Raw genomic sequence first — 19,753 nt, 5'->3', positions numbered from 1 at the left:
AATTGATCTATCTATCTCTAACAAGACCATATATTGCGTTTAGTGTAAGTGTTGTAAGACAATTTATGCATGCTCCTACACAAAGACATCTACATGCAATAAACCATATTCTCAAATACCTCAAGGGTACACCAAGAAAGGGCTTATTGTTCAAAAAATGTGATAACCGTGAAATAGAATGCTATATTGATACATATTGGGTAGGAGTTGTTGAAGACGATAAATCTACTTCAGGATATTGCACTAAATTATAGGGAAATCTAGTTACTTGGAGGAGTAAAAAGCAATCAATGGTAGCTAGACGTAGTGCAAAAGCAGAGTATAGAGTAATTGCTAAAGGAATATGTGAATTAATCTGGTTGGAAAGACTGTTACACAACTTAAAGGTATCATGGGATGCACCTATGAAGTTGTACAGTGACAGCAAATCAGCCATTAACATAGTTCACAATCCAATTCAGCATGTAAAGATTGATCGACACTTCATCAAGATTGAAATTGAAAACGGGAACAATTATTGATGTGGTCACAAATCAAGACCCGACCCAAAGCCGACCTAACCACGCCGGAACAATATTTTAATACTTCTTAAGTTTTAGAATTCTACTTGATTTAGAATTCTACTTCTTGTTTCTACTTGATTTAGGATTCTATTTCATGTTTGATTAGAATTTATTTCTATTAGGATTCTAGTTGGATTTTGTTTACAAATATTAGATGGATTTGGATTAGCCAAACACTATAAATATGCCTAGGATCTAGAGTTTTATAATCAAGTTTTTCTCAATCAAATTTCAGTAACCTATTTGGGTTTTCTTAGCAAAACAGTCTTATTTTTGCGTCTTCTTGAAAGTTAAGCTTCGGCTATTGAAGTTTGTTTTTTCAAAGGTTTATTTGGTGTGTGTTTTTTTACACATGCGCTACACGCTGCGTCAGGTGGTATCAGAGCAGTTCATCAACCAATCAGATGGTCAATTTTGAAGGTAATGGTAGCAACCAGCCTCATGACGGTGATTAGGGGTTGCCCGCGGTTTGGAGAGCAACAACGGAAAATAACTCGTACAATGCAGCAACAATTGGAGCGAATCCGCAACCAATTGGGAGTTTTACAACGAGTTAAAGATAATCGAAACCGGACTAATGGTGTGAATCAAGACGACTATGTTAAACCGGGAAGACCAGCCATTAATCCGGTCTTCGTTAATCCTAAAAGACCAATGATGAATGATAGCGACGATGAGGATGATCTTGGTCGTATGATAGCAAACCCTAGTGGTAGAAGTGTTAGAAGGAATGCGCAACAACACAACCATTAGGGAAATGATTAGTATAAACTAAAGAATGGATTTTCAGTGAGTTTGGAGCTTAATCTCGAACATTATATTGTCCCAGCAACCTCCACGTTTGTAAACTCAAGTCTGATTTATGCTGCTAACATGACAAAAACTCCAAGGTTGTTGACTCATACTGGGGTGTTTTCTAGTCCCGATGGCTCAAGCATTGCTTCGCTATCCAAGAATGGTGGTGTTTCTTCTAATCGATGTGCGACTGTAAAGGAGATGAAGCCCATGGTAGCAATTCCTTCTACAATTTATTCAGGCTCTGGCATGGTTGGATCGAAGGCAATAGGAACATATTCATTTTTGCGATTGCAAAAGCAAGATGATCACAGGGGTCTCTATGTGGAAAGGGGTGTTGGATATCCCATGCTAGTTAACTTGGGTAGTGCAACTGCTTTCGGTATTAATCTGAAATTAAATTCTAAAACTAAGAATACTGTAGCAGTTGATGCTATAGCTGATCAAGTGTCACCAAAGGAGGATTCAAGCATCAATATTTTAAGTGATGGAGAGACTATTGAAAGTCATGGAATAAGCTTCTATTTAAAACAGTTGCAAAAGAATACTTTTCCAGGCAAGAAAAATCTACGAATGAATTCGAAAGATGTTGAGGAATCAAAATCAAGAAAACTGATGAGAAGAGAATGAGATGTGATAAGATCTACCAGATTAGATAAGCGCTCAAGATGGAATGTTCAACATCCTCAATCTAACAGTAATAATACAATGGAGGCAGAGGGCAACAAACATGGCGATGGTTGGACCCATGCCAACGAAGATAGGGCTAAGAGGGGGAGGAATGTCTTTGCTCATGTTCCCTTAGCAGAAAAGTTCAAGCGGTTCAAGAAGATGTCAAACAAAAGTTGCACAAATAAGAAGTACAAGGCGACAGCTGACAAGCATAGGAAGCACAAAGTGTTTGAGATTGGAGATGAAGTCAAGATATTCTTGAAGAAGGAACGGATTCCAGCATGACAACAGAACAAGCTCAAGCCAAAGAAGTATGATCCTTACACAATTACAAAGAAGATCAATGATAATGCTGATGTTGTGGATTTGCCTAATCATATGAGTATTTTCAAACATTGAATGTGGTTAATCTCTCTTTGTACTTACCAGACGTGGATTTGTCCTACCTAGATCAAAATTCGAGGTCGAATTTTTTCTCAAGTAGAGGTGAATGATGTGATCACCGATGTGGTCACCGATCAAGACTCGACCCAAAGCCGACTTGACCCAAAGCCGACCCGACCACGCCATAACAATATTTTAATATTTCTTAAGTTTTAGAATTCTACTTGATTTAGGATTCTACTTCATGTTTCTACTTGATTTAGGATTCTATTTCATGTGTGATTAGGATTTATTTCTATTAGGATTCTAGTTGGATTTTGTTTACAAATATTAGATGGATTTGGATTAGCCAAACACTATAAATATGCCTAGGATCTAGAGTTTGTAATCAAGTTTTTCTCAATCAAATTTCAAAAATCTATTTGGGTTTTCTTAGCAAAACAGTCTTGTTTTTGCATCTTCTTGAAAGCCAAGCTTTGGCCATTGAAGTTTGTTCTTTCAAGGATTTATTTGGTGTGTTTTTTCCACACACGCGCTACACGTTGCATCAATTATCCTCTTGTACATTCCAACTCGATATCAAGAGGCTGATATTCTAACTAAAGCTATGTCCAAGCCAAGTTTTGAAGTGTTAATTAGCAAGATGGGAATTATTAATATCTGCTCACCAGCTTGAGGGGAAAGTGTTGGAATATCAAATCAAAAAGTTTGAATACGAATAAGACCCAAAGATAAGGTTGGTTGGAGACAAATTTGAATACAAATGAGACCAAGAGATAAGGTTGGTTGGAGATAAGGGAAGATTCAAATAATTAAACTGATAAAGAGGTAAGTTCCTAAGAAAAATGAGGCATTTGATTTCAAATGATAAGTCCAGCTTTAGTGAAAAACTTTATCCTTTAAAGATATTCAATTTTCCTGTTTTTTAGGAAATGTTGTAGAGGAATTCTTGTATATATACCCCATTCGTATACTCAATAAAATTATTGAAGCAATTTTCCATTTCATTAAGATTTTTTTCTTCCTCTCTAATCGAGTATTCTTCCAACTTTGCTTCAATCAGCTATTTTTTCAGTTTTGTTCAGAAATTAATTCCCCAATGCTACAGTTAATATTTTGATGGCTCCAAATAGAACAACGGTTGAATCATGCTGTATGGTGCATATACTATAGTATAGTAGGATAATAATAGCTTGGACTTATAAAGTTGTCCAGCAGATCAGGATTTTGGACAACACCCATCCAGCATGGAATTGTCAGATTTTCACCCCCAAGTCACCCTCATAGCAGCTGCCCCAAGTGGGAAGATGAACTCTTCCTATGTGCCTAGTACTTGCCAAACTTTGCAATGTAGCATAATGTGGCAAAATATGAAAAAACAACTTACTTTAGAGACCATTTCAGACGTTGTATTTTGCCTTCAACAAGGTCACGCTCTTTCCTCAACAGTCGAAGTTCCTGCATATAATGGTCTCATTAGTTATGAAGAATGAATTACATTAGCAAGCCAACTGGTTTCTTTGAACCCATCAGAGTAATAGATAATTAACTGAGAATTCAGCAAACAAACAATAACTCTGTCATCGGCAGGAATGCTCTTAGTTCTAATCACAAATAAAATTTAGAGACCAAGTCAATACTTATCCCCAAAGGATTGCAACAGAGAAAGAGAGAGAGAGAGAGAGAGTTTATCTCCTAGTCAAATGGATTTCCGCAGTCTATCCCTATCCCCGGACAGGGGTTTACTGGATTAAGGCAGTTTTTACTCTTTCTATAAATCTTTACTTAACACAAAAGGAAATAAATACACATACAAGGAATCAGTGCCGAATTGGTTTGACACCCTGAAAGAGCCAAAATCCACATGGAGGACTAACATATGAACCTATGGTACATCAGATGAAAACAGGAAGATACAATAATTCTCCTCTTGGATATTGAATTTTTAATAGATTTGTTTTATAGGTAAACCACCTGAAACTTTGAGTCTATTATGTCAATGCAGCCAAAGGAAAAGAAAAACTATAAGCTGGAAAGAAAAGGGGAAGAGCAATGGTATTTCAATATCTGTTGTACAAATTTTTTGAAGCGCATTGAAGTACTAAGCAAGAAAAATGGACAAGGATAAAAGAGACAATTAGACAGTTAAAAGAAAATGTGTTTCATTTACAAAGTCACAAAATGATAAGCTTGGAACGGGATGGTGAAAAAAATATGTCCTTACATGTATACATTAGAAAAATCAAGAAGAATAGAAACAGACATGGGACTATGGGAGACAATATGAGACATTAAAAAATGTATTCATTTTCAAGCAAGTCAAAAAATGGTAAGGTAGGCAGAGAACAATGAATGAGTATATGTATTTACATTTATACATTAGAAAATAATGATTTCTTCATATTCAAAAATATACTTATTGTTGTTTAGCAAAATATATATACTTAATGTTTAATGATATCAATAATAATCAGTTTTCACATTCAACTTATCAAGAAAAAAGTGTTTATAAGAAATCCTAGTACCTATTTATTTTGAATTGCCATGATCACAACTTTAGAAAACTCAATTTGTAAAAAATTTGAAATGTCCACTTTATAATTCCTGAAATTAAAAAGCCCAAAGAAAAAGAGGCTGACAGGTATTAATCTACATTTTATGTTAAATGGATTCTAAATGATTTTCTTCAAACTCGCAGTATGTTTATTGTTTGATATTTTCCTATGTGATGAACGTGTGTGCCACCAAATGTCCTAATCATGTCCAAGTTGGGAGAAAAAGGAAGAGTGGGTAGGACAGATTTTGCTCGTGTGAGACAGAATCCAGAAAAATGGAGTTGTTGACAAACAAGTGAATTACATGGACATGGCAATGCTTCAGAAATAGTTAAACTTCTAAGTTGCTCATTGACTACAGAATGAACATCAAATAGTAAATTAACTTTTTCACCAAATAGAGAACATCAAACTGTTGAATAACGCAAATATTAAAGACACTTAAAGATACTAGTCTCTTTTTTGGAGCCATCACAGCTAGAACTAGAAACCATTAACTGAACAAAAAAGGACAAGAAAAACCCAGGTGTATCAATACCTCACGGGTATCCCTCAGATCCCAAAGGAGCTCTACCTCCTTCTCAAGCTCAGGAACAACTAGCATTGTTCTCCACCCTGTTGAAAAGAGCATCAAACCAAAATCTATTTACTCAGGAAATGGAAGAACAAATATCATACCCAGGGCAACAAAAATAAAATCCCTTTTTTCTTTCAAATGAGGTGGGGATCTAATTAATCTTATTACATATATCCTTCATTTTTGGCCATCACTGCAGCATATACAATGCTTCCCAGGCATAAGTGCAAATTTTTCAATTGAATTTTTTCTTAATTATTTTATTTATTTATTTTTGGTTATTATTATTATTATTTATCTATAATGCTTGAGAAATAGTTGTCTTTTTCATTCAAAAATGCAAAATGAAAATTAAAAAATGCGGTATGTATTACTAAAAGTAGGCAAACCAAGAGTTACAAGATACATTCATTAACATTTATGCTTCATGCAATTGGAAATTCTAGGATCTTTAGCAAGCTTGCATGAGAATAATTTCTAAAATAGAAACAAGATCAAAAAGTGTTCCTCATAGGATCTATATGGAATTAAAATTGGGACCTTTCTAACCAATTAAGACTGCTATTACTTTCAGATGCCTTCAACAGTACAAACATGATTAGCATTGTGGATTTTACCTGATACTACTTTCAAATGCTTTCAATGCAAGTATGATTGGAAAATAGTAATCTGAAATGTCGTGCCCAAAAGATATTAAATAACTTTCAAGGCCCCTTGTCAAGATAGAAGAATACACTGGAATAGTTAACTGTAAGATTATAAGTACTGTCATGTTCAGGAGACATCTATTTTATAACTCAAATTGACTTTAGTGTCTCAAGAAAGGTTCGCCAATATTTTTAAGTCAAACCAAATTGGACTTGCAGCACTCTTCAATACCCAGAAAAGACAAACATTACACATCTGTTCTAAAATTTCTCAACATATTTTGAAATCAGAAGTCAAATGAAGCTATTATAGATCCCAATACAGACTTCATAAACCTTTTTTATAACTCTCATCAAATTCCAGTCAACAAAAGAAAATTCATATGCTACTGCAACTAGTAAAAAGAGATGCAGAAAGATACCTAGAACCTTTTTGCTGCGTAAAATGTCTCCATATATATGATCCCCAACATAAAGAACCTGAAAATTGTATGCATACTAGAGCTTAGCAAGTATAAGAGCTCAATGGAGAGAACATGATCATGATGTCAATAGACATAATTTCCTTGAGCATTTCTGAAAATGTAAATACACTAAATATGGAATAAAAAGAAAACTAAAGTGACTTCCGAAAGACCTTGTTTACTTAGCAACAAAAATAAGCAATTAAAGATGAATAATCAACTAGTAAGTTCCTAACTGAATTGCAACGTAACTGGTTGATTAAAATGAACTTCACAAACTTGCGATACAATTTACTGCTAAACAGATATCCATACTTCGCCTCATACTTCCACCCTATACCAAAAAAAAAATCCAGAAGAAAAATACACCTAAAAGGCAAATAACTTAATTAAACAGACACAACAGCTAAGACAGTCATTTATGGACAATGTTGAGGAATGATTTTAAAAAGGTGTGTAATCATTGTACAAACCTGCGAACTCGACTCAATACCAAGTAGTTTATGGAGATGACCGACATTACCACCCTGCACACATCCAAACACACAAGTAGCATAAGTATTTTACCAAATGAAGTTTAAAATCGTAGAAAACTGGCCTAGAACCAAAAGTGGACCATACAACCACATTAAACAACAATAACGAACAAAAATCACAAGCCTAAATCCAACTAGGTGGAGTCAACTACTTGAATTCTAAACCTCCAATCATCTCTATCCATTGTTCAACCAAGTTCTCCTGGGCCTTCCTCTCCCCCTTTTGCTAAAAATTTTCTCCATTTCATCCACCTGCCTTACAGGTGTATTTATCGGTCTTCTACTCACACAATAGTTTATTTTTTCTTTTTTTCTTTTTTCAGAATAGTACCATAGTTTTTCTTCCTAGATAAGTATATACAGCTTTAAGTGTTACCTGGAATACTCGACAATCCTTATTCATGATTTTTAGTGGATGGTGTAAAGCAGCTCCCACCTAGGCAGATGAAGATGTATGCATAAGAACACAATAAAAGAGCTGACAAGCATGGAGAACTTGTACAGGTGGAAATGTGCTTCAACCTGAGGTACAGGAGTGCCATTATCAGTGTTCAGTAGCACTCCAGAGTCAGGTACAACCTCAAAGAGGTTGGCACGTTTCTCATCATGGAAGAAACTTGGTTTTGCACTGTTTAAGAAAATAAATTGCTTTTTCAGAATATTAACAGAAGGAATTGCATAAACTGAAAAAATACCAAAAAGTTGCTGTTTGTAATTGTTTAATAAGATAAAATAATCAGTTTCACAACTTTGATGCACTCTCCTATACCAATATGGCTTCAGATCTCAAAAAACAAAGAGACTTGCGGACTAGTTTTAGATAACACATCAAAGTCCTAAGAACAGAGGAGTCCATCATAGGCTGCCACCTATTTGGTCTCCCCCCAACCCTTTCTAAAGCCCACCCACAATCAAAAAAAAAAAGAGCAAACAAGTTTACAAACACGCTAAAATGGGTGGAGAAACGGGATCCAGCACAGGAGAAATGCCACACTTAAATAACAGTAGTAAACTCAGATGAAACCACCACTTCCCCTTAGTAACTCATCTTTGTCCCCAAAACAAGATTACAAGAAACTGTAGCATACTTCATTAGTTAACCCAAACATTTTGCAATTAGATTGGATCATTTCAATGCAACAAGCAGTTACCTGGTCCTGTAAACTAAACTAATAAAGATGGTACTTTCCCCATTCGGATGTGGAAAAAAAAAACAAATATTTAAGAACCATTACAGTGGAAAAAAATACACCGTGAATGCAAGTGCCAAATAAGATTCATAGTGCTAGACATATTTAATCACAAGTGAACTGTAGGTGAATGGGATAAAGGAATGAAAACAACTGCAGCTGCAGTAGCCTTTGCCAATTGTCAATGATAGGTTAAAATGAGAAAAAAAACAGAACCTTCCAGTAATGACCACATCAAATAATCGGAGCCACTCAAATTTTGAAGTGGAACTACCATCCGCTGTATGAGGCCCACAGAGAAAAGTCATTACTATGTTTGTGTAGTCCCATAGACTGCAAAAGACAGAAGTGCAAGCCGCAATAATATTAGTTCTAGTGATAAATATAACAAACTTCAGAAAGCTACAAAACAGAATTCATATACAAACCCAAGAAGTACTTATAGTATAAAAGGCCATAATGAGAATGGGACCAAAATAAAAATCTTTCAGATAAAAAAATATGCAAAGGACAAAATTACTGGCCTCCTTTCATGTTCATTGCAGAATTTTAGAGGAGAGTCGACAGGCTCATGAATCTTCTCCGAAGTATATGTCAACTTGACAAGGCAAAATCGCAATAACACTATCTACAGAATGTATATACCATCCATCCAAAACTTCACTTCTAGTAACATTTTTCAATGAAAAGAACTTGGTGCAGAAATAAACTAACCTATTTGTCACCAAAAATGTTGCACGGCCAGAGTCTCTGAGCATTTTCAGCATGGGAACAATTGATGCATCCTCATTGATATACCTAACACAAAAGACACAATTATCACGTAGGAAATAAAAAGACTTGGTTGGACAATTTTGCAGTCATGACAAAGATCAAATAAAACAATGTAACTCCAAGTCCAATAAAACATGTTGCCAAAAAATAGGTATGCATTTGCTATTGAACTCATGCTGTTTGATCTAAGTTTCTTATGATTTCTCTCCAGTTCATTGAACCAAAGCATCCTCAGATACAAAGTCTATTTATATATTTCAGCTCTTCTTCTGTCCTCTATTTTTTCCCCAAATGGAAGAGGGGAGATGGAACAAAGTCTTTAAGAAAAGAGGTACAGGAAGATGAAAAACAAAACAAAAAAAAACTTGGCGGGAGAATCTTAGTAAGATAGAAATGATAGGGGAAGTAGAATTTATATAGCCAACCCCACATATTGGGGCTAAGGCTTGATATGTTATATTTATTGTTTATGGAAAGGGGGGAAGGGGGAGTTTCCAACTTCTCTCAACTCAAATAGCAATCCAGAGATAACCAAAATAGCAATTACACTAAATTGAACAGTAACATAACAGGATTTTTCCATACGAAAAAATGACGTTAATAAGAAAGTAAATCATACACAAAATAAGCTGATGTTCAAGATGAAGGATGAAGAAAGTTCTAACCATAAATGTTAGAAATACAAAGACTTGGACCGGCAGGGGATTGTGTCACTAAATTATTAGATCGCTAATTTCTCAAAAGTTTAAATTGTTAGGAAATTGGCTTAACTAGGTAAATCAAGCTATCCAACACTCCCCCTCACATTTGACTCGTCATTCATACGGACAAAAGAGGCAAAGAAATGAATTAAACAAGGTGCACAGGAATATTGTCCCAAAAAAAAACATAAATGGAAAATGCATTTTTAGGACAACTGAATCCAAGACCTCATAAAATTAAAGGTCTGATTCCATGTTAGATCACCAAACATCCCCAAAAGTTTTAAACAGCTTGGAAACTGGGACAATATGTCAAGCTATCCAACAAAATCAAACTTCATCCAAGCAAATTTAGCCCCTACTATATTAAGAAGATATAATCTAAGGATAATAACTATTTATATATATAGTTCCCCCTCAAACAAATCCAGCAAGGTTCTCCTCCTAAAAGGACTCAAATTCAAGTCTCTGTGAGTTACCAACCAAAAACTTATAAACTTGTCCCGTCAGACAAGTTATCGGGACACCAATTCATTCTTGGCTTACCATAAATGATGATGAAGCATATAAAAGTACCAACTACTATTTCAGATTAGGACTGAGAGGAAAGTTCATACAATCTTAACTCATATTAGGAATGAGTAGAAAGGAAGAAGAAAAGCATAAATGGACTTCAACAAATATCTAACAATTTTGAAACTCTTAAAAACAAGCAATACGCATAAACTAGAGAATGATCTTGTCACAAGAGATAAGCATCCTGAATTTTTAGGCATAAAGCCTTAAAAGAGAAGGAAGCCCATTTGCCCTCTTTTATTAACTTTGTAAATCTCTTATTCATGACACTGAAAAATAAAAGTTGGGACTTACATTTCAGGATTTTTCGCGACCATTTGCTTCAAGGTCCCATCCCGATGGCACAAGTCCACAGCAGCTCGAACATCTCTGTACATACGAGAATAGCTGCAAATAGTTTTTCGTATTAGTTACATTTGAGAAGAAGAAACATGTGACTGGTCAAAAAAACAAAATAAGACAACATATATTGAGTAATTTGCCATACATTAATAATAAAGACAAACAAGACCCAAGGATAAAATGGAAAAGGGCAAGGGGACAGATTTTGAAGCACTGTAGCACCTTAAGAAACCCTGGACTCTGGAGAAGATTCTTCAGTGGGAAGTAAATTTGCTAACAGCATTTACTTATTTGACAATTTTTAATCCCATCACTTGCTGCATTTTTGGAGGATTCTCTTTCCTACTTACCAGTGACAACATTATGTCCACGCTTTCCTTTCCTTCTCAGTAATTTGCCATATGGTTTACATGCTCCCTCTCAAGTTTATCAAAGATATATTATCATTATATATGCATTTAACAATCAGTTGACAACCTTCTTTTCAGTGGGAAAGCAATTGGAGGGGGGGTTGAACCTATTAAGTCTGAATGTAGTATTCCTTACTCTGTGCCATCTGGAACTTTTCCAGGATTATTGTCCTTGAAGTCAACAAGTTGAGCAAACAAGTATGCTTCAGCCAGAGAAAAAAGGGTATCAATAAGGGCATAATCAGGTTCATCAAATGAATCTCGAGTCAGAGTGCTTCCGTATGCGGCAACTTTATCTTCTTTTGATAACTCTCTAAATCCATGATAAGCTACTTTTACATATTTATGCCTGTCCATCTGCATATCAATAATCAAAGTAGTAAACAAAAAACATGTTCCAAATTAAGGAAAATTGTATGGAAATAATAGAATCAGCTAGTAGCTTCTGATAAGACTGTTGGGCGTGTGTCCCTTTGGGTGGGATGGGGTGGGGTGGAGAAAAAAGTACATGAGAAGGTAAGCCACCTTCAATATATTGCCCCTCTTTTTATCGAGAACCAAACCTCTGACCATGTACTTCCAGTCAAAAGTCCACTCCAACAACTGCACAAAACATCCCATCTGTCAAAAAAGCTGCTGAAACTTGTTTCAAATGCTAGAATAAAAAAAAAATGCTACTAACTGAGAATATGACAATGCTTGCGTATAATGGCATATGGGCCCTTAAAATAACAATATGAAAAAGAAAAAAATAGTTAACAAATTTTAAAGCAATAAGAAACGAGTAGTGCAATCTATAAAAAGTAAAAGTAGCCAATAAATAAAGGATGTCCCTAGTGCATGAGACTTCACACTTTGCAAGGGTTGTTCTCTGTACGTTGCCTTGCCATTGCTTTTTTGCAAAGAGAGTGTTTCTAGTCCACAACTCGAACGAGATTCCAGTAAAAAAAAAAAGCAACCTTACCATAGCTACCACAGCTCTAAAGTAATAAATAAGTATTCCCTCAAAATACTGCAAAGACTGAAAGCATGTCCAATTATTATTATAAATTGCTTGGATATAAATCAGAATTGACAAACTTCAAGTGAAAACACTAAGAGGGATGTGCATAAGATGATATGTGTACAACTTTCTGATGGATAATAATGATTAGTATTTTTTTTAAGGAGTCTAGATGTTTGTAGCAGGTTAGTCTTCCAACCTAGCCTTTAATTGAGTCCATGGAGAGTTTTGGGGAAAACAAGTCAGTTAAGGAGTCTTGGAAAGTTATTTTTTGTATTTGAGGGTCTAAGTAATTAAGAGTGGGCCAAAAGTCAGCCAAATGTCATTTATCTAGTCTGTTAGAAGTCCAATATGTCCTAGTACCTGGAGGGGTCTATAAATAGGGGTTTCCCTCCATGTTTTGAGGCAGCTTTGAAGAATATTTCAGTCTAATATCTTTTGATATTAACTCTTATTTTCTCGGATCAGTTATCTGAATTCTTCAGGTTTCTATCCAAGGAGGTGGACTCCTCCCACACATCCAACCTTTTACTATTTTTCCTCTGGGCAGCATCACTTTCAATGCAATAACATGGAAAAACAATAACTTAAGCTGTGCAGGTTGAGTAAAAACGAAAACTAACCTCTGAAGCATACCCCAAATCATACACCAGCTTTTTAACAGTGCCATTGTACGCAAGAGACTCAAACGTTTCCGATTTGTATTGCGCGAGGGTATAATCCATGTCAAAACCCACCGCAACAATATTTTTCATATTTAAAGATCGATTACAAAATATATGTTTCCCTATTCGAATGTCGCTGCCGCCGCCACCAGGAGATGACCAAATACACGGGCCCTGACCACCTTCAGCAGTCATACTCTGTGATTGCGATACATTGTCATCAACACTAATCCCTTTCATTGTACAACTGGAATCCAACTGATTAGCTCCTGAAATCATTTATCAAACAAAAAAAGAAAAACCAAAATAATTAGCGCCTGTTAGCAACTAAGAATGGAAACAAGCTCACATTTTAACTGCACAATGGATAAAATCAACATAAATTAACTATTGAAGTAAATATGAATAACAATGCATGAAAAGCTGAAACGAACCAGGTATTTGACCAGTCTTATAGTATCAGCAACTGAACTGCCAATATACAAGTTACCAAAATGCCTAGACCATTTTAATATGCACTACAGTATGGATGCATGCTTCCATGTGTTTTTTTCCCGTAAAGTCGGAACTTGATTCTGGTACATGCGCAGGCATCCAAGTCACCTTTACAATAAAGCAACCACTACCTCCAAGCTATCTTTCGGAATAAAATAATAAAAATATTAACCTAAATTTGGGATGTAACGAATTCATTTGAGCATGTGCGCATTCCATTAATTACGTCAAACACAAACTTCATTAACGACCATGAACAAATATTAAAGCGTCAGAGATATCCTTGGATGGAAATAAGAAGAAATGCATCAAAAATAATCAAAGAAAGTGGTATATGGTAGTAAAGCAATCCAATCACAAAAAGAATAACTTCTACATGCATTCTTTTTTGCACCAGTTGGACTGATTTGGTATTACATCCAGATGCACATTAAATCACTAAACATTCAACCAGCTAACCAGAGAAGCAAAACACCTCCAGCATGAGCATACAAATTCTAGTGAAGCAGGCTGGAATTGCACATTGAGCAACAAGAAGTTTGTGCTTCACATGAAAGAATATTGAACAGAAAAGATTCAAGTGCTTTGGATCACATTTAGTGACAAATCACTCACAAAGCCGTTACAAAGACAAAAACAGTTTCCATTATGATTAGGCCATATTATTTTTAGGATTCGTGTCATTCAATTGTCTCAATTCAGTACTTCCTTCGTTATTTTTGTCTCCTTCTCTTGACTATGCCTTCATTATGATAACAAACTCACTCTTGAAGATAAATTCCCAGAGAACTGAGTAACTGTTATGTACAGAGCCCATACAGTCAATATGATAGCTTTAGTCTATGTTACTCCAACTACATGCAAAGATATAATGATTATTCCAAACCTTTCATCCGAGAAAACTTACAGAGTTCATCAGACGATCCATACATTCTAAAACTTTTCAAGAACCCCCCCACAACTGGCAATATGTGTTACTTTATACATATTATTATATGAAGATTGAAAAGCGAAAACCAAACCTCATATCAAAGACCAAAAGAATTATTTTGAATGCAATTTTATTCTATATTAATCCATATTACTTACCATGAACCAGTACTACCCATCAGTGATATCAAGTATTTGAAACAATTGGTACTCCGATCTCAGTTCATAATGTGGATCCTCCCATTCAACAAAACTTAAGACTTTGTCAAACGACCCCACCATTTTTTTAAAAGAACCTCATCTCAACAGTCACTGCATTATACATCTATTATATTGTGTGTAAAAATTGAAAACCGAACTTGGTGTTAAAGACTAAAAAGGAGTTTGGAAAAAGAAAATAAAATGAGGAAGAAAGAAAGGGATATGAAGCGCAAGTCAAAGTTCAAGAACAGGAAACAAGACTTCTGCAGTTCGTACAAACAAAACGTTAATGGCTTACCTTCAAAGACCCTCGAAAGAACACGTCGTTGTGTTTCCAACTCTCAAGTATATAGCCCAAGTTTTGCTCCAAGAACCCACCTAACAAGTCCAATTCCTCACATAAACAACTGTACTTCTCTGCCAATCACTCTACAAAACTAACCGCCTACTCCAATTAAACCCCTCCCCAAGAATCAACAACCAAAAGAAGAGCATGGAAGCAAACACATAACAATCCACAACAATTCAATAGAAAACCCTAAAGTCATCAAATAAAAGAAAGAAAAAACACACACCTACGGTGGGATTCGCGCTTGTTTTGCAGGAAGAACGACGGAAAGCTCTCGAAGAAAGGGAGCGAATGGAATGGAATTCGGAAGGGGAAGTAAAGAAGAGTGAAGAGAGGGAAAATGAAACGGTAGGTTTCTTGGGAATTCGCATTTTGTGCTTAAATACGCATTTTTGAAAGTGGGCAAGCGAGGAATCGGAATCGGGAATAAGCTTCGCCTTGGCGGGATTACTATTTGGCGCTGCACTTGCCGAAGGCATTTAAAATTCATACGAATTGTTGGAATTGTTATACAGCTTTCATTGCCGGTTTTGGATTGGAGGGATTATTCGCGGTTCGGATGAGATTATCCATTTCGGGATGGAAACGGAATCCAATTCCTCCAAATGCGCTTCGGTTTTTGTTTTTCGGCGAAGCTGACGTTGGACAGGATTGCCACGTAAGCTGAGTGGCGGCCAATGCGGCGGCGCCGGCGTGCGGCGGGGTTCTAGGCTTTTTCCGGCGGTGTTAACTGAGAAGCAACCTGGCCGCGGAAGCGCATTTTAGCCGGGAAGAGCAACCGGGACAGTCGTGGACATTGCGCTTTCTCGTTGTGTTTGTGGATGCCATGCCACTAAATAAATCTCTATTTTCTTTTTTATTTTCAGGAAAAACGTTGTCCACTTCAGATTCTGTTTTTTCTTTTTTTCCTAATTTAAAAATAACAAATGGACAAGACCAGTTGGGCGAGAGTGTGCGCGATTGATGTGAAATGTTTAATTTGCCCTTACAAAATATTTAAATTGAATAACTCACCTTGAGAACAAAGAGGGGATGGATTGGGTATTTCACCTAATTAACCTTCAGGTAATAAGAATGTAAGCTTTCATTTACCTAGTTGACTAACCCAGTGTGTTGTTTTAATTGATAATATATATAATTTAATTCTTCATTATTCTTACAAAATAAACAGTTCACACTAGCTCCCTAATATAAAAAGTAAATTTTATTAAATAAAAGAGGTGGAGCATAACAAATAACAAGGGATTAGATTATACGTGAAAGATAAACAGCGAATTATTTATTTGATGAAAAATTTAATTCATTATATAAGACCATTCGACTCTTAGTTTAAATAGAAGATTAGTAGTATTGAATATCTCAAATAATAAGCAACTATCATATTTGAATAACGAGATCAGAGATTAAAGTAAAAATTGCACAAGATAAGTTATGTTATTTGGTAGTCGTTCCACAATAAGAGTGGAGCTGCAATGCATAAAACAATCAGAAGACGCACAAGAATTCTTCCATATAAGTTATATGATACTCGAGTTAAATATATTTTTCATAATACTTTGTATAAGCAAGTGAAACAAATATAAACAAGCAAGCAAATGTTATAAATAAACGACTTAAGTTGTCTGATATAGGTATACGGCGTTCCTCCAAAAATATAAGTAGGTATTCAGTGTATGGGAAGATAAACAATAGAAAAAATTTCAAAAGCCTCATAAAATATAGGATTGAGAGTAATCATACTTGTTTGAGGTCGGTGAAATGAACACGTGGCACACATGTATTAGGGGTACAGGTGATGGTCCCAGGTTAAGCATGGAACAGTTCTGATGATAAACCTATATTAAGGAATAGTCTTTCGAGATAAGGGATGTCTTAAAAGTTAGTTGTCATTGCGTTAGATAGTGATGGGGTATAATTGTCTGGGATAATGGTTTCTTTTATTTTTTTTCAAAAATGATTCAACCATATTTATGTAGTGTGAAGTTATACTTAGCAAAGACAAATTGTTTGAAAAAACTTATTATCATTTTCTAAGAGAGCATGTTTCTTCTTATGAGACAACTACCTTACTCCCAAAGATTAGGGTACAACACTCACCATAATACAAGATATTATAATTTATAACCACCGCTGATTTAACATCACTAATACAAAGATATTCTACAAGTGAAATTACGTCATCCCACAAACCAAAAAAAAACACATAAGGTAACCCTCAAAACATTCAAATATCACTTGATGGGTGGGATATTCCTTTCCCACTTACGAGAATAAAGGAGGCAACAACTAAAATGTGACATCTTTAACAACCATGACTTGGTTTCACTTTGTTGGTATGAATCAGATTCCTGAGAGCAAACATGCAATAATTAGAAGGGGCTTCTTGTGCACCTCAGCCACGAATAACAGTTGAAGCACATTCCATCGCTTTCTATTTCACTTGGTTGACGAATCCACTTCCATCTTTTGAAAATGGATAAAGCATGCACGTGTATCACGTTATTAAGGGGTAATCACGTTAGTTTCACTTTATTTGCAAAAAGATTAATATTATTTAATTATTTTAATTTTAATGATTAAATTCAAATTCACTCAATAGAGTTCAATTTTATCAAATATGTAAAATTGATATAGATAAAATATATTTATGTTGATTTGACATATTAAGTATCATATAATAATAATAATAATATTATTATTATTATTATTATTGGACCACATGTACACATAAGATTATGTGTAATAAGTTTTAATTTAATTTTTTATTATTTTACTTATATGTATATGTAGGTCCCACAAATATTAATCTTATATAACACTTGAAATACAAAGTCAATATAAATACACTTTATTTTAGATGTTAAATAAAATTGCATTAAATTGAGTCAATTTAGTCAAATTTAGAATTAATTGTCAAAATTGCAAATGATTGAATAAAATTGTAAATTCATAAAAATGATTTGATTATTTTCATGTTTAATCATTTTTATTAATGGAAGTGTTATTTTGTCACTTAAATTTAATATTTGTGATGATATTTTATATTAATTTTTGTACAATATATCATACGATAAATATATAACACGTTAGTGTAAAATGTCATCATAAATGCTAAAATTAATTATTTAAATAGTATTTCTATTTTACTAGTCAAAATACCAAATTATGCTTGATATTGGATCTGATTCTCATCCAAATTGTTTACTTTTTTGTTTTTTTGTTTTTTTTTTTTTGTAATTGGATCCGATTCTCTTTCAACTTGTACGCTTTACTATTTGTACAAGTATGGGACAAAATTTATGAAATTTGGTAAAATTACATTATAAACTTTACTCTTTTTAAAAATATCATATAATTTTATTATAGGTAACTAATTAAATAAGTTGACAATCTTGTTCCTAATTTTACAACTTATATTTGTTTTCATATTACAAAATATTTCACTTACGTTATCTCCTTCATTTGCTTTGTTGATGCACCGCTTGTTATCTCCTCATCTTTCTCTAAGTCATCAATGGTCTAGAGACATCTCTTTGTTTTCGATCTCTATTTATTCTGTGTGTCTTTATCAATAACCAATAAAATTCATAGAGATCAATGGTAATTTCAATAATAAGCATTTCTTTATGACAATTTATCAACTAATGAGATTTTATCATAAATCTCATCGATTCTGTCAGTTCCATAAATTTGAAATCTTATCGCAATGAAAATAGACTTTATTTCAATTATCGAACAATCTCTCTTTCTCACACACACACTCTTTCTCTAAATGACTATCTCTTAGTTGGATTTTCAATGACATTTCACCCAAGATACCAATGATTAGTTCGAACTCAAAATTTTAAGTTATTTATTTTCATTATTTGGGTATGTCGAACCCATATTTGCATGCATCTAGCAAGTGTCATTGCTTAACATTTGTAATTTCTTTGTATTTTTTGTTTTTTTATAATAATAGTGAAAACATGCACATCTTGAAAATTTTAAAAAGTTAACAAATATTAATTAATGGCACGAGATTAAGTGATTTATGTTTATAAAACTCACAAAAGATTTATCCCACTTCTAAAAAATATTAAAATAGTACTGGTATCATTTGACATACATTTTGCATGTTTTTTGTTTTGATATTATATTTATTGGACATATAATAAATATTATCACTTTTATACGTGATTTTGTTATTGCTACTATCTCACATCTTTATTTTCTATCGCCTCTTATAATTAGTATTTCATTTGATGTCATTAGTAACTCTGATTTATTTATCGAAGAGTTTTCTCATTATTAACATATTTTACAAAATGTAAATTGCTCAACCATTGAGCCAAACGAAAGTTAAATTGACAATTAAGAAAGGATAAACTATAAAAACAAAATACTGAACTTCTAGATTTGTAATAATTTTAGAATTTATTTTTAATTTTTATTATTCACTAATTAAATTTGTTAGTTTGTTGCAACTAAAGAGCACAAATAGAAACCATTAACCTTTGCCATTAAATGATTATTTAGTGAATAAGTTGAATATAAATAAAGATAAGACAGCTAAATTACGTGCTTTTAATTGATTAACTTTGAGAAAAATTAATAAATATTATGAAATATTAGTGAGTAATGAACACAAAACTCACATTATTAATAACAATTAATGATTTCTAACAATATTATATAATTATAATAAACTGATAATATAAATTATAACAAACTTTTGTCAATATTTTTTTTTTGTAATTTATCATCTTCTAAATATAAAATCCAAAATTTTAATAATATTTTATGATTGTAACAGATTTACAAATTTAGAAAATAAATTGAAAAAACAAATTTTCATAAAATTGTAATTCAATTAAAGTTCATATAAAATTATGACAAATTTAAAATTTCAAGATTTTTTGGGTAATCTATTCAATAAAAAATG

At 33.8% G+C, this 19,753-nt stretch overlaps 1 protein-coding gene across 6 annotated transcripts in view; it reads right to left on the bottom strand.

The window, feature by feature from the left end:
* The window catches only part of LOC127807341 (uncharacterized), a 31,916-nt gene extending 16,273 nt beyond the window's left edge, over positions 1 to 15,643 (bottom strand). For 4 of the 6 annotated variants that reach the window (XR_008024639.1, XR_008024640.1, XM_052345080.1 and 1 more), the window contains exons 1-13: positions 15,056 to 15,643; positions 12,813 to 13,123; positions 11,712 to 11,789; positions 11,323 to 11,543; positions 10,729 to 10,821; positions 9,098 to 9,181; positions 8,600 to 8,716; positions 7,716 to 7,821; positions 7,570 to 7,629; positions 7,131 to 7,184; positions 6,616 to 6,673; positions 5,508 to 5,584; positions 3,802 to 3,872 (exon numbers count right to left, since the gene is read on the bottom strand). Coding sequence is in view for 4 of the 6 variants with exons in the window: in XM_052345080.1 (XP_052201040.1) it covers positions 3,802 to 3,872; positions 5,508 to 5,584; positions 6,616 to 6,673; positions 7,131 to 7,184; positions 7,570 to 7,629; positions 7,716 to 7,821; positions 8,600 to 8,716; positions 9,098 to 9,181; positions 10,729 to 10,821; positions 11,323 to 11,543; positions 11,712 to 11,789; positions 12,813 to 13,123; positions 15,056 to 15,308 (1,583 nt within the window). In the remaining 2 variants the exon portion in view is untranslated. Of the gene's footprint in view, positions 1 to 3,801; positions 3,873 to 5,507; positions 5,585 to 6,615; positions 6,674 to 7,130; positions 7,185 to 7,569; positions 7,630 to 7,715; positions 7,822 to 8,599; positions 8,717 to 9,097; positions 9,182 to 10,728; positions 10,822 to 11,322; positions 11,544 to 11,711; positions 11,790 to 12,812; positions 13,124 to 14,778; positions 14,918 to 15,055 lie in introns of all 6 variants that reach the window. The other 2 variants (XM_052345083.1, XM_052345084.1) reach the window with 2 other exon arrangements.
* Positions 15,644 to 19,753: the final 4,110 nt, after the last annotated feature.

The sequence above is a fragment of the Diospyros lotus genome, chromosome 8, assembly GCF_014633365.1.
Source record: "Diospyros lotus cultivar Yz01 chromosome 8, ASM1463336v1, whole genome shotgun sequence".
In the NCBI taxonomy this organism is placed as follows: Eukaryota; Viridiplantae; Streptophyta; class Magnoliopsida; order Ericales; family Ebenaceae; genus Diospyros; species Diospyros lotus.
Note: the sequence above shows the minus strand (reverse complement) of the source record. Positions and strands in the feature narration are given on the sequence as shown.